This window comes from Chaetodon trifascialis, chromosome 14, assembly GCF_039877785.1.
Source record: "Chaetodon trifascialis isolate fChaTrf1 chromosome 14, fChaTrf1.hap1, whole genome shotgun sequence".
NCBI lineage: Eukaryota > Metazoa > Chordata > Actinopteri > Chaetodontiformes > Chaetodontidae > Chaetodon > Chaetodon trifascialis.
Window position 1 is genome coordinate 6028777 of NC_092069.1, and position 14153 is coordinate 6042929.

At 41.0% G+C, this 14153-nt stretch overlaps 1 protein-coding gene across 1 annotated transcript in view; it reads right to left on the reverse strand.

Annotated features, from left to right (window-relative positions):
• Positions 1-14153, reverse strand: part of rragd (ras-related GTP binding D) — a 46384-nt gene that overhangs the window by 18009 nt on the left and 14222 nt on the right. Inside the window, exon 5 of the mRNA XM_070979408.1 lies at positions 9002-9144. Coding sequence (XP_070835509.1) covers positions 9002-9144 — 143 coding nt within the window. The remainder of the gene's footprint in view (positions 1-9001; positions 9145-14153) is intronic.

The following is a 14153-nucleotide window of genomic DNA, read 5'->3' on the forward strand; positions in this document are numbered from 1 at the left end:
GGAGACAGCCAAAGAAGAGAAACATGCACAGCTAATGTGCCTTTCATGAAATGTGAATTTATCATTGTTGTCAAAGAGAAAAAGAAACAATTGCATTTCACTGACAAAAGACTTGGCTTAGTTTGTTGGCCGAGGAACATTTCAGACACATCTGAGCTTTCCAAGATTAGCTTGCCAGGTTTCTCACAAGAGAGGAGTTCATTAATTAAATGAGGTGAAAATAAAGACTCCGTTTACGGAAGCCTCTAATTAAGGACAATATCCCAGCTGTTTTGTAATGATAATGATGGCAGCCTTCTGTACAACAATCTGCTGATTTATATGAGCAGGTCCAACTCGCTTCCACACTTGTTAATACTGAACATTTCCAGGACGCAGGTGAGTGCACACATTATTGAGGGTTACTTAAGCAGACAGTTACGGTTGTGTTTACAAACAGAGTGGAATCCACAGATCTCTGGCGTCCACCTCGATCCACTGTCAAAATGTAAAACGAGCAGGAGTCCTGTTTGCGCCCTTGGCCACACATTCCCCAACACAGCTGTGACGGGTTAAATATTCATTCACTTCAGGCCAAATGTGGCCTACTTCACTTAAAGCCCCCAGCTGCGATGCCTCACACACACACACACACACACACACACACACACACACACACACACACACACACACACACACACACACACACACGCATAGACACACGCTGCCCTCTATTATCTCAACAACAAACATGGGTCAGACAAGAATCACCTGCCCAGAGGAGGCATCGTGACCAAATGACTTTCCAGAATTCAATTTGGGTCGTACTACATTTGCCCGTGTGTACCCGACCAACGTCATCAAAACGTTGTTTGTTTTGAACCCTTTCCACCTAAGATTTTAATCTACAGGTTTGTAGCCCGAGATACTGTCTTCTATGGTAGTTGAGAAGCTCAATGCATTGAAACATAATAAAAGAGACAGAAGAAAGTGAAATGAAGACAACATATTGGCAATATATTAGAAAGCTAAAAATGCAGAAAATAAATAAAACACGAGAAAGAATTATGCCATAGGAAGTTGTCATAATCATCAATTGTTCTTAGTTCACTATATAATGTGTTCACCATTTTGTGGTGTTGTCCAAATGACTGATATAAATGATCGTGCCCTATATACCACACTCAAATCATGTGACCATGTATGCAGAAGGTGTTGTACAGTTAATGGTCACTAGTTGAGAAGCAACTACCATCATGCATGCACAGACAGGGAGAAAGGAATGCCAGGTGAAGTGTCTGAACACCCTCTTACTAATTACTCATGTTTTCATTAGTTTTACTGTCTCCCCAGAAGCATCTGCTGTGTCTCTCCACTTGCTCCCTGAGTCCCTTTATAACTGGAGTGACAGCTGGTCTATGTTCTTGTCAAGGAGTCAAGAGTTTTCTGTAGGCAGTGGGCTGCTCCAAACCATGACCTCTGTTCTGTTTGGAATGTTAAAGACATATCCCTTGTTGGCCTTGAGGCCATGGTACTCTGTTAAGCTAAAGTATCTCAGATCTTGCTCTGAGAGGGTAAGATGGAAAGGGAGATCAACGGATAGACTGGCAATTCAGGTATTGTCCCTGATTGTCATATGGTAAGTGACCGCAGCCTAAAGGCTATCAAATCACCTGTCAATCTACATTCCAACCCTCACCTGTGGTCTGGAGCTCTGGGTAATGACCAAAAGAGAGAGTTCATGGGTACCACTGGCTGGCCTTACAATATCTGGAATGACCGTGGAGTCGAACCACTGCTCCTTCGCAATGAAAGGAGGTTTGAGCATTTGATTAGGATGCCCCCTAGATGCTTCCAACTGAAGGTTTTCTGAGACCCCTGGGTAGACCCAGAAGACACTGGAACGATGGCATGTATTCCACCTGGACTGGGAACACAGTGGGACCTATCAGAAAGCACTGGAAGATGCCACAAGGTAGAGGGGCATATGGGCTACCTTACCATCCATCCATTTTCTATACCGCCCATCCCTTTTGGGGTTGTGGGGGGCTGGAGTCTATCCCAGCCGTCAACGGGCGAGAGGCGGGGTACACCCTGGACTGGTCGCCAGTCGACCGCAGGGCAACACACAAGACAAACAACCATTCACACTCACAGTCACACCTAGGGGCAATTTTAGAGTCACCAATTAACCTAATGAGCATGTTTTTGGTCTGTGGGAGGAAGCTGGAGTGCCTGGAGAAAGCCCACGCATGCACGGGAAGAACATGCAAACTTCACAGAGAAAGGCCCCGCCCGGGGATGGAACCGGCAACCTTCTTGCTGTGAGGCACGCGCACTACCTGCTGCACTACTGTGCAGCCCGGGTTACCTTACCTTACTTACTTACCAAAATGTCGCTTGCTGCATCAATGTGTTAAGATTAAGATTAAGATCCTTCCTTTATTAATCACCCACACAACACAACACGCATGCTATTCGGTGCACACAACAACATTACATGCACATGCCATGCTTCGGTGAAATTACTTCCTCTGCATTTAACCCATCCTGGTCAGTCCTTCCTCCGTGACAGACAAGGAGCAGTGGGCTGCCAGCCGATGGCGGTGCCCGAGGACCAAGTTGGTCAGGTGGTGATCTTCTTGCATGTTTTTTAGTAGATTATTTTTTTTTTTTTTAAGGAGGATACCCCAGGTGAACACGGGGAGAACATGCAAACTCCACACAGAAAGGCCCCCTTTTTCCTTGAGCAGCAGGCATCAAAGGCATGGTGGAGGACATGCCACCAGCACCCACAGCGGGATTCGAGCCGGGACCTTCTAGCTGTGAGGCCACAGTGTTACCACTTGTGCCACCGTGCCACCCAGGGAGTGGCAGGGTGTCCATATAATGTAAATTTTATCACCTACCCATGCCTGCAAGGGTTTCATGTGGCCCAAAATCTGTAGCCAGACAGTCATACCTACAAATGTGTGAACATGAAAATGACCCCCAATGTATAAACTCAACCCCATGCACGTCCACTGTGAGTCTTTGGATTATATCCAGCAGGTTAGCCTGTTGCAAGAGGACTTGTACTTCTGAGTGGCAAAACAGATAAAGTCATGGATTCTTTATATCCAGTGGGTTTATGCTATGCACCTTGCATTTGTATCTGTTTTGTTTATTTGAAGTATTTTTCTCTGACTGTGAAGTATATGTTGTCAAGGTGATTAAAATATTTCCTTTCTTTGCTTGTGCATTGTCCATTTGCTTGTCTTTTCATTGGAAAAATGAAATTTCTACAGGTATTTTTTTTAGTATTTATTTGATCAACCTGGAGACAGATGCCTCTCTTAGGCAATCTAATTAATGTCGGCCAATGGGAAGAGTCTGCTCACTGTATTGTTCTCTTACTGCTGCCTTTGATGTTGAAAACTACTGATGTAATGACAGGTGAGAGTAAAAGTGAGATTTCTGTGGTTTGATCAAGTCTAATCATCCAATGCTGCTTTCAGCTGCAGACAAGACATGTTCAGAGAGATAACACTGGCAAGACAGTGAGACTGTCAGGCCAGGCTGAAGCTGGGAAAGAAGGGAGTGAGTCAAAGCAATTTTCTACAGATCTACAACTGTCACAGGAGTGAATTATGATGCTTGAGATCTCAAAAGGGATAAAGTAAGGAGTGTACAATGTGAGGTCTTACTTCAAACGTCTATGGTGTTCCTTTTTTTTCCAAATAACATTAAACATTTTTATATCGAAAATTTGTTTCTCTTTTTCGAAAGATAAAGCTAAATCCATATCAGTTGACATATCATGAGCACATGACTGGGAGATAACTCCTTTTGAGCATGCATCTCTCCACACAGGCACACTTGCAATGAGGCTAAGACGCAACAAACGAGCTGAAGAGGGCATAAGGGAAATGTATCGGAGCCTTCAATTAAAACTCAAATTTGAAGTCTCCTAACTATTTATAAGGAAATAAAAACTATAACAATACCACATCTGCGGGAAAGAGCATCAAAGCCTCTAGCCTCTGAGCGGGTGCTTCCCATGACAGCTGACTGACAGCTGAGAGCTGGCTTTGCTAGCAGTCACTGTTGATCCGCTATTTAAGATTTGGAAGGTTCCATGCTGTTATAGTAACTTTGAATTCCACTCAAAAAGTGGAAGCTAGTTAGACTAGACTCGCACTGATTTTCACTACACGTTGCTTTTCCTCTGTGTTATTTCAACACCTACTGAGTCATTAGTAGCTCCTGCACACTCACTGCTGTGTTTGTCCTGCATTATAGAAAGAATGGGCCTGTCCAGGGCGAGGTGATGGCAAATGACCAAATTGTAAAATTTCTCAGACAAATGTATTCCTGTGACCTCAGTAATAACAAAGTCACAGATGTGGCTAATAATCCCAGTACACCACCAACATCATCAGTTGGAAGTTAAGTTAATTGTTAAATGCATAACTATATAGACAGACATAACATTTCCCAATCTATGCTGATGCAAATCAATTACGGTCATTCTAATCCCATTTGAAACTACAGGTCATACAGCAGTCGCCCTCCAGTGTGTACTCATCTTCCTCTCCCTGCTGCTCTTCTTCCATTGCCAGCCTCTTTTCCATCTCTGACTGGTTCTTTGTTTAAATTTGAAACTAAAACAAAGCCTTTCTACACATCACCTTATTTCCCCTTCAGCCATAAAAAGAATACTGGAAAAGGCAGCCACCACCAAAGAGACGCAGGTTTAATCCCAGACAGCAGCTTAAACTGACTTGATATTGTTACACAAATCACACAGAAAACTTTTTTTTTTAATTATATTGTGCAGCATATACAGCATGAATGATTTGACAAATCTTTAGATAGTTATTAATAGTCAAGAACCATGTGAAACCTGTCTGCTCAAATTTTTTCTGTGTAAACCCCACTGTTCCATTTTCCAAAGTCCAACTTTCTCGTCTCACGGCGGCACATTTCTTTCTGTGGTCTATCACACTGGACAAAGACAAACTTATTACTGAGGCATACGAGTATCTGGACATCTATGACCCACTGCCCTGGCTTTATAGAGCTATGTTAATAAGACTTTCCTGGTGAGCCACAGCTACACAGATGACCTCTTCAGGTGAGGAACATGTGAAGTAGCACACAAAAGACTCAAGAATACAAAGGCAGACCTTCAAATTCACTATTTCTTTCATATTGTGCTTCGTATGCTGTGTGGTCCTGTTTTTGTACTACACCATGATACATCTTATGTGCACTGGGGGTGTCATCTGACCTTTATCATACAGGTATCACACACCAGGTTTTAACTCTGCTGTGTCAAATCAAATCAAATCAAATCAAATTTTATTTATATAGCACTTTTCATGCATATTAAAACGCAACACACACACACACACACACACACATTCTCACCACAGACAGTAGCAAGAGTAGCGAGACATGGCAAGGCACTGAGGATCAAGGAAAACACCACCTTTGGGGCCGTCCACACTGAGAGGAGTCGTCACAGACTATGAGCACAGGGGGCCCGGCCCCCCCTGACCCTGACAGACAGGCGGACCCCCACACCAAGGTGGGGAGCCTGCCACCAGCCGGGCCGAAGGGGACAGCACAGCCAGCTGTGTTCAAAAGTGTATTATATTTGGTGACTGCTATGTAGTTTTCCATTCATGACCTACTCATTCATTTCAACTTTAATAGCATCCACATCTGCCAGGGACACCGGCTTTCCTTTTACATAAAAAAAGGTTTTCTCATTTCTCTTGGAGAGTGCGACACTCTTTATCTGCTAATGTTTTGTTGACAGGTGCCATGATGCACTGATGTCAACCACTTTGTGTGTGAGACCACTCAAAATAGTAGGCTAACACATTCTTCTATGGATGGATGGATGGATGGATAGACTGAAGCTGTCCCCTGATTTCTCCATTATAAAGGAGGTATATTATGTGCTCGAGCACACAAATTCTCAGACTCTAAATGAACTGCAGCCCTCAGAATGACACACGTGTAGATTAGGACCTAATTATAATCCCAGCAGGAGTGATAATTGAAGTGAGAATATAGAGCAGATCGCAGACAATATACTGGGGGACCAGGAGTACAGAGAGTATGCCTTGGGATTTATATCACATTCAACCCTGTACTAAGATAATACTGTGTGCCATATTCACTCTGCCACACAGAACTACCCAGCATACTTCACCTTGACAAGGTCAGTGATTTCAGCCACTACAATTACACATCTCACGGCAATACTCATGACCACTAGTTAACGCATATGCATCTGTGCAAGCTGTGATGAAGGATTGGTAATATTTCTATCTTTTACAATTCGATTACTCGTTAGCATGCCAGATTCACCGTCCTTTCCCTGCCCCCACCTTCTTCCTTCCCCTTGTCCTGTGCACAAGAATGAATGCCACCTGTTGCTGATTGGCTGGAATAGTGTTGTATGGCTCGGTCTGAGCCACTTTCTATTTACAGAGCCAGGGCTGTATGCAAAAAACTACCATTATTTTCAGTGCACTCACAGAAGTGACAGCTAGAGGACCATGAGGAGATGAATTTCAAATTCAGCAAATACCAACAATCTTTTTCCAGATTGAGTCACTCCACCTTTTAGGTCAGCTCATCTCCTCATATCCTGTATGTGTTTTGTTGTGACTTTTTTCTACACATTACAGTACAATAACACATTGATATTGAGTGACATTTGTATAACCCTGCTTAAACCAATATTCTCTAGCTTGGTCAAACAACATGTAAAAAAAATATAAGAAGTGTAACTGGATCTGTCTCAGCATCACTCACAGCGCTGTGATGGAAGTCCCTCGTTGACAACCAGCTGCATTGTATGTGCAATGCAGCCTAAACTATGCACTCTCATGCTGCCCATCGCCTTTCACATGTTGCTGGCATTGTCCCTCAGAATCACGTGGACCTTACTCGACGTACGTCAAACATTTTCTTCAGGGTAGCTGCGATTGCGTCTCTGCTGTGTGACCCACAGAAGTTTGTAGCATTGAGCATTGCACTGTGTGGCACATAACTCTCATCCAGCCAGTGTGCAGTTAAACCTCTCTGTGATTTTTGTTGCCTGGACACTACTAGGTGGAAATTTTTCACCTCTTTCCTTCATCTCCTTCAAAGTTAGCTGCGTCATACCGCCTCTTTTTTGTTTATTCAGTTCAATGAACTCAGCGTGCTCCCTGGCATGAAATCTCTGTAGGTGCTTGATTCAGTTGGTCGTGTTATAACTTGACGTTTTACCACCGGCCCTCGGAACATTTACTGCGCAGGTATTGCAAGTAACCGTCGAGTTTGTAGACTGAGACAGTTCGAAAATCTTCCAGATAGGCGATTCTTTCGCTCGCTCTATTTTGAAAACAACGTGGTCCACATTGTGTGTGCTTCAGCACTTTGTGTTGCTTGCGCATGACGCCACTCACAGCGCCTACAGCATAGAGTTAGACTGAATAGATCAGCCCCTATGTATCGGGCCCATTGTCACCGATATCAAGAATTTTCTTCAACATTGGGACTGATACCGATACCAGTATCGGATTGGTGCATGCCTAGTTGTAACTTATTTTATACTGAACATTTTCCTTTTGGTGTCATACCACATGATGATGCCCGTGAGGCTATAATTTATCCACACGTCTTACCAAGTTATCATCATGTGCTCATGCACACAGTTTCAGATAAAGTGATGGATTACACTCCTATATGAGTTTTGCAGCATTCTGGGCTCAAAAAATCCTTTCACTACTTACAGATATGACTACTATATACACTATTTAAAAAGGCCTTTTGTCAGTTCTTGACATTTTGGCCCTTTGGAAATACACGCTTTTTGCCTTTATCATACTGTTCAATCACTGGGTTTGCTGCTGCAGTTCATCTGTGGAGACTGATGAAGTTTTATCTTCTCAGATCTGGTCTCAGTATTAAATGAAACTGTAACAGTGTTGCAGTGCATCTATTCCAAGGATTTCAGCCAATCATATCTGACTTCTATAGAAGCTAATGGCTGTTAATTCAAAGGAAGGAAAGCATACAGACGTCAAGGTTTATTAAGCTGAAGAACCTTCAAACAGTTCACATCCATTATTCCAGGATGAAGAGTTCAGTTCGAGCCTTCATCGTTGTTCAATTGGGAATGAATGACAGATCTATTTTGCAACTCAACACAAGTCCATTTAGCAAGAATACTGACAGATCATATTTTCTGACTATTCCAGTATTACTGAAGCTCAGTTAAACAGCAACATTTGAAGTGACAGCGACTGGAAACTGTTTCATTGCAAAATTAGGTCAAGCAGAGTCCTGGAACTCTTAATCCAGGTTATTTTTCCAAGAACACGCATATTATGTGCAAAAACTTTTTTTTTCGATATCTGCTTGGATTTGGAAGTTGAGTGAACCCTCCCTCTCCATGACAAGGCTGGCAAGACTCCCAGGTCTATTTTACACGTCAACTGCCACATCAACCAGCAGAGCACTGGCAGACTACAGCCCCAGTTTGTGTCTCTCACTCACACTGTAGCTGCTGGTAGCGTAAGCATCAGCGAGTCTGATAAAACCACTGTGCCAAATTCAGAGCATAGCAAGATATTTACGCTGACAACCACAATAAACAGCAGGGCTGCAGCCATGTTCTGACACTCCCCCGCAGACACACACACCAGGAAAGTCTCTCCAACTGAGCTACAGGGCAGGTACCCACACAGTGCGTGTCTTCCTGGAGGGCCGAAGAGCAGCCGTTTATGGCTAGTTGGCTCTGACTACCAGGTCTATACCTCTGACAATGCTACACCAAGCGGTGGTCAGTCAGTCTCCCCTGTGGCCCTGAATGCCTGCATCACACACAATGTAGCCCTGAGCCCTGTAATACAGTAATGTAACGAATACCTAACACTATTTCTGATGGAGCTGCATTGTTTTATGTGTTGTGACATTACAGATCCACGGATTGACTGGTAATATTATGGTCTGTTGAGAGTGTCCGTTGGCTTACCCATAGATGCAGGAGATGTCAATGACCACATCGATCATGTCACAACACAGTTCATATGTCTGCATGTCCACTGGACTGCTGTCTGTGGCAATGTAAATCTTACTGACCACATCGAACAGGAAGGCCTTCTCAATGCCTGAGTTCTGAAAACAGAGACAGAAACAAAGGAGACCATCACTGTGCAAATAAGTCATATTACCACACCTGCTGGCGAGTAAGATTCTTCTTTCACCAACTCCACAGACAGAAGGTCTTTGATACACACATTTATTTGTTAGGAAAGGGTATAACTGACAAAGGGAAATTTGAACAAGTGCATCCAAATGAATGTAACTTAAACAAGCGATAAGATTAAACAGATGGCTACTTTCAATACAAATCTCACAAAGTGGGCAATTTTTTTCCTCAAGAAAAATCAGTGTGAGTAAGATAAGCCAACACAAACAAACAAGGCTACTACAGACCTATTCGGAACACCTACTCCAAGTGTTACCAAGTATTTTCAATGGAAAGTGATGACATTTTTTTATTAATGATGTCTTAATGAAAAATGCCATTATGGATTTAAAATCAACAAACTGGCATTTTACAATTTAATTAATTACTGACATAGAAAGTATATAATGTGGCCATTTTTTAAAGCATGTCTGTCACTGGATCATTCAAAAATGAGATTTGAATGTGGAACAAAAATACTGCAATCATTTCGAGAATGTGTTTGCTTCAGTTATATGCAGCATCACATAAAGCACAATGTGTGACTCAGTTCAACCCCTGAGACCCACTGACAGAGAATCCACATTCAGCTGTGTGAGGAACGAGCAAACACACACACACACACACACACACACACACACACACACACACACACATGCACGCATGCACACACACACAAACAAATGCAAATATATGTGTCCTGTTTTTAATTAATGGCGTTGTTTATTCCTAATATTATAATGTGATTTAGCTGGCTTTTGTGGGTAAAATTTCCTCGCTCTTGTAACATCATTCTAATTTATTCCACGGAGATGAGTCAGGCACTACATCCTAAATACCAGCCTCTCTCAAGGGACTGTCAAATCAACTGTTTAATTGCCTCATAGAAAGGCGTGAACAAATTAAATATAATATAAAATGTGAGAAATGTCAGTAAAATAAATTGTGATAATTACACAAGCATTCACCAGGCAAATTACATTCAACATAAAATGCATTGTATTATACATGGAAGTGCCTCCTTAGGAGAGTAAGAGTGAGTGGACATCGTAAGTACACCTTGAGTGAGTATTTTATCGAACTCTGGAGGAGGGGTTCACAAAGTGAGGCCTGTGGGCCAATGGCAGCCCTCAGAGACATTCTGTGCAGCCCCCAAACATGAAATGTGTGCGTTATATTTCAATCATTCCATTTCAGTACATTCACTTTCAAAAGCCTACACTTAATATACTTCTCAGCTACAACGGCAAACTGCGCCCCCCGAACAAGTGTCAGGTTTGGAATGACAACTTCTAGAAAGCTATTGGTTGCATGGCAACTAGAGGCACCTTGTGAGTGTTGGGGGAAATTATATTCTGCCATCAATTAAGGTGCTTTATTTCAGTGAACAAGTCGGCAGTTTAATGTGGAAGTGAGACTGAAAAGCCACCACAGGAAAATGCTAAACAGAGGATAAAAGGAGGAAAAATTGTACCAACTCTTACTTTGTTGGACATCAGGGAACAGATAAAGTAAGATAATGCAGTGATTGTGTTCTGAAACACTAAGTACACTTATTTAACAGTAAAGACATAGCTGACTAAATGTGAGTTAATTGGTCTTGCGAGATTCAGATGGATTTTGAAGGTCCATCTGTCTGCAAACAGGTGCAAACAGGCTCAAGAAACTTCATGTTCAATCACTTATGAGAGCATTCACAAATCCTACAAGTTCACAGGTTTTCCTGTGGAGCACTCAATCGTATGCTGGCTCCCTAAAGTGGCACTAAGTCATCAACATTGTGAGGACCCCAGCTATAAAGTGGATGACATTTTGGAAGAATATGGCCAAAGAAGCAAGGTCAATGTTGTTACAGTAGATAATGGAGCCAACATGAATGTAGCAGTAAAAAGGTTCCAAATCAGTGAGCGAGGCTTGTACACTTTCAGCATGGATCGACTGCCAATTGTAGGCTAAGTGCTACACCACTTTTTGCAAATCATCAGAAATACCTGCAGACTCATGTTGAGGAGGTGAAGGCGTCTTCTGCAGATAACTGCAATACACTCACATGAGCATAACTAGCTTCATCAGTGATTCAGAAATTTGTGTTTTGTGTTATCATAACTGTCACATGTTTATGATGTCTTGCAAAACAGCAATATTTCCATGCGCTTCCAGATAATGCTGGGAATAAAGAAATCACAGAAACTGAACAGCTCAGCAACTGCAGTAGATTTTGTTGTATGGCATTGTTGTGTGAGTGGTTTACACACATTACTGCCACCAAACCAGGGAGGTATTTTCTTGCACCAAATACATAACTGCAATGCACTGCAGGTGATATACAGCTCTGAAGTGACCATCGCTCCCTCAGCCCTCCGATGATCGATCGCACCAAGTTCACTTCAGGTTTTTAGATTTATGGAATGACACTTATGATGGCAGTGGGCATCCACCCAACGGCAAGTGCCGAAGGGAAGCCACCGAGGCCACGCTGGAAGACTAATGAAACGCACCTCACAGATATCAAGCCAAGAGGTCTGTCAGCAATTACAATCTTCATAACCTGCTAAATGTTGAACTGATTTTCAAGCAGTTTGGTTTGTTGCAAATGCCACACATGTTGATGATACAGGATACCTGGTTGAATTTAGAATGCGGGTTTCATGCCAAACTCGTAACAGTTGTAGTTTTATAACATGATATTTAACGTACTCTCTGTAATTGGTTTCTAAATATATGAATTTTTCTCCATGTAATCTGCCTGCCATGATATAATTTGGTTTATAATTTTGGAACTAAATGAAGGTTTAATTGAATAAAAATTAAACAAAAAACACTGAAGTTAAAAGATTAAGAAAATGTATGGCAGGTTTCTCAATTGTATTGAAATTACATTTATAGTGAAATATTAAGTTAAACATTATATTAAGTTAAACATTAAACACTGTAATAAAATAAGGTTACAGTTTTGGTATAAGAGTGAATAAATGTTTGTAAAGGAGAGATGACCACAATTTTGCTGTAATCTCTTTAAAATGTAGAAAAAGACTGAAGATGATTAACACAGATTATATCATTTTCAGCACTTTACTGATATAAACTAATAAAAATGTTAATTTATGTTTACTTTACTTGACACAAGTTTGTTTAACTATCACAAAATTTTATGTGAGCTTAAAATAAAGATACCTTACAGCAATGAGAAACAAATGAAACACTGCCAAATGAATTTCCCTTGTCCAAATTTAGACAGGAACAGCAGGTCTTGTTCTGCTGCTGGTGAAGGAGACAACCTTTAAATAGTGAATTCTTTTATGAAGTGATGTCTGCTCACAGATCTGAGCTGTGGCCAATAACTTGAATTTATTGTATTCTTTTACAGAACAAAGAAATCTTTTGGATCCTAGTTCTTAGTTGTTTCACCACTTCCCATGTCTGTTTGGGATCAGATATACGAGAACAAGAACACTTTCCAGATTTCATACTGTATGAATTCAATATGTTATTGACATATGATGATATAAATGTACTGAGATTTGTGCTGCTCAAAGTTTTGTATAGCAACAGCTGTTTTGTCCATGAATTGTACCATTATGGACAAATAAAGAAAATGCCTGCCTGAAAACATTTCTTGTGAAGGTTTGAATGGTGCTCTGTATGCAACACTAATGTCCTTTACCAGTCTGTTTAATGAACTGCACTACTTGAGGTGGGCTTTAGAGATGGGAACAGATGTTTTATATGTTTTTTACGGCCTGTGGTACAAACCTTTAAGCCTCTGCAGCGCAAGCACTATGTGCAAATGGGGAGAGGTCCATTTGAATTGAGTTTATAGGGAAGGTTATGTTTAGTGTGATAAACTCTTTTTGGCCGCTCTCTATTGTAACTTATTTTGAAGGCTGATTTGTGTGCTGGGAGAATAAACAGGAAGAGATTATGCCTGAACCAAAATTCTACTCAACTCCATTTTTGTCGACTCGAGTTCATCTGCTCCAAGAGAACAAAGACCTTCTGAGGTATTTTCAGCCATGCTAGCAGTGTGGCTCCATGGATGTCAGTCAGCCACATCGGTCCAGGCTGAAAGAGCTCAGTAATTACTGGACGGATTGTCAAAAGATTTTGTACAGACAATCACAGACTCCAAAGAATGAGTCCAACTGATTATTTCTTGGCTTGTCATCTAGTCTATTTTGAGTGAAGCATCTCAACAACCCAGGTCAAAAAGCAGTATACTGTGTACTAAGAATATAATCTAAGTATAGAAAAGTCATTACGAGTACACTTTTACTTGCATAATTTAAAGTATGTTTGACATATTCTTTTAAAAGGTGTGCAAACTATATGTCATTCAGTTCTATGTTACTGCTGATACTAATTATGCAACACTTGAAGTGGTCTTTCAAAGTACTTAGAAAAAGTATACTAAATTGCAAATACTTTTAAGCGTAATAAAGTGTACTTTATTAGCAGAAAAGTAGAAATATTTATTATTTATTTAAGTCTTCTGAAATAGACTATCCACACGCTTAATCAAAGTGTACATTAACTTCATTTTATTTGAAGTATATTTAAGTATATTTTCAAGACATTGGTGGTACAATACAATTGTACTACAAGTGTGTTTTGAATGCTCATGAATCCTGATTTTCACTGCTGCACTTCAGTATATTTAAAGTTTGTTAAAAGTTGTGGCAATTTAGCAATTATTCACATTTCAAGTGTACAAGTGATTGAGTATTATTCAAGTGGTACTCAAGGACTACTTGACTACACTTAAGTATGCTTAAAGGTGACAAAAATAGTGTACTTAGTCCACTCTTCAAAAACTATAATTTCTGTTTAATATTTTACATTGTACATTGATGTCCTCCTCAGGATGAACTGTAATAATTCTGTCATCCACTGTCACTTACACTTGCATCATGAACTGATGTTTGCATTTAACTGTAAG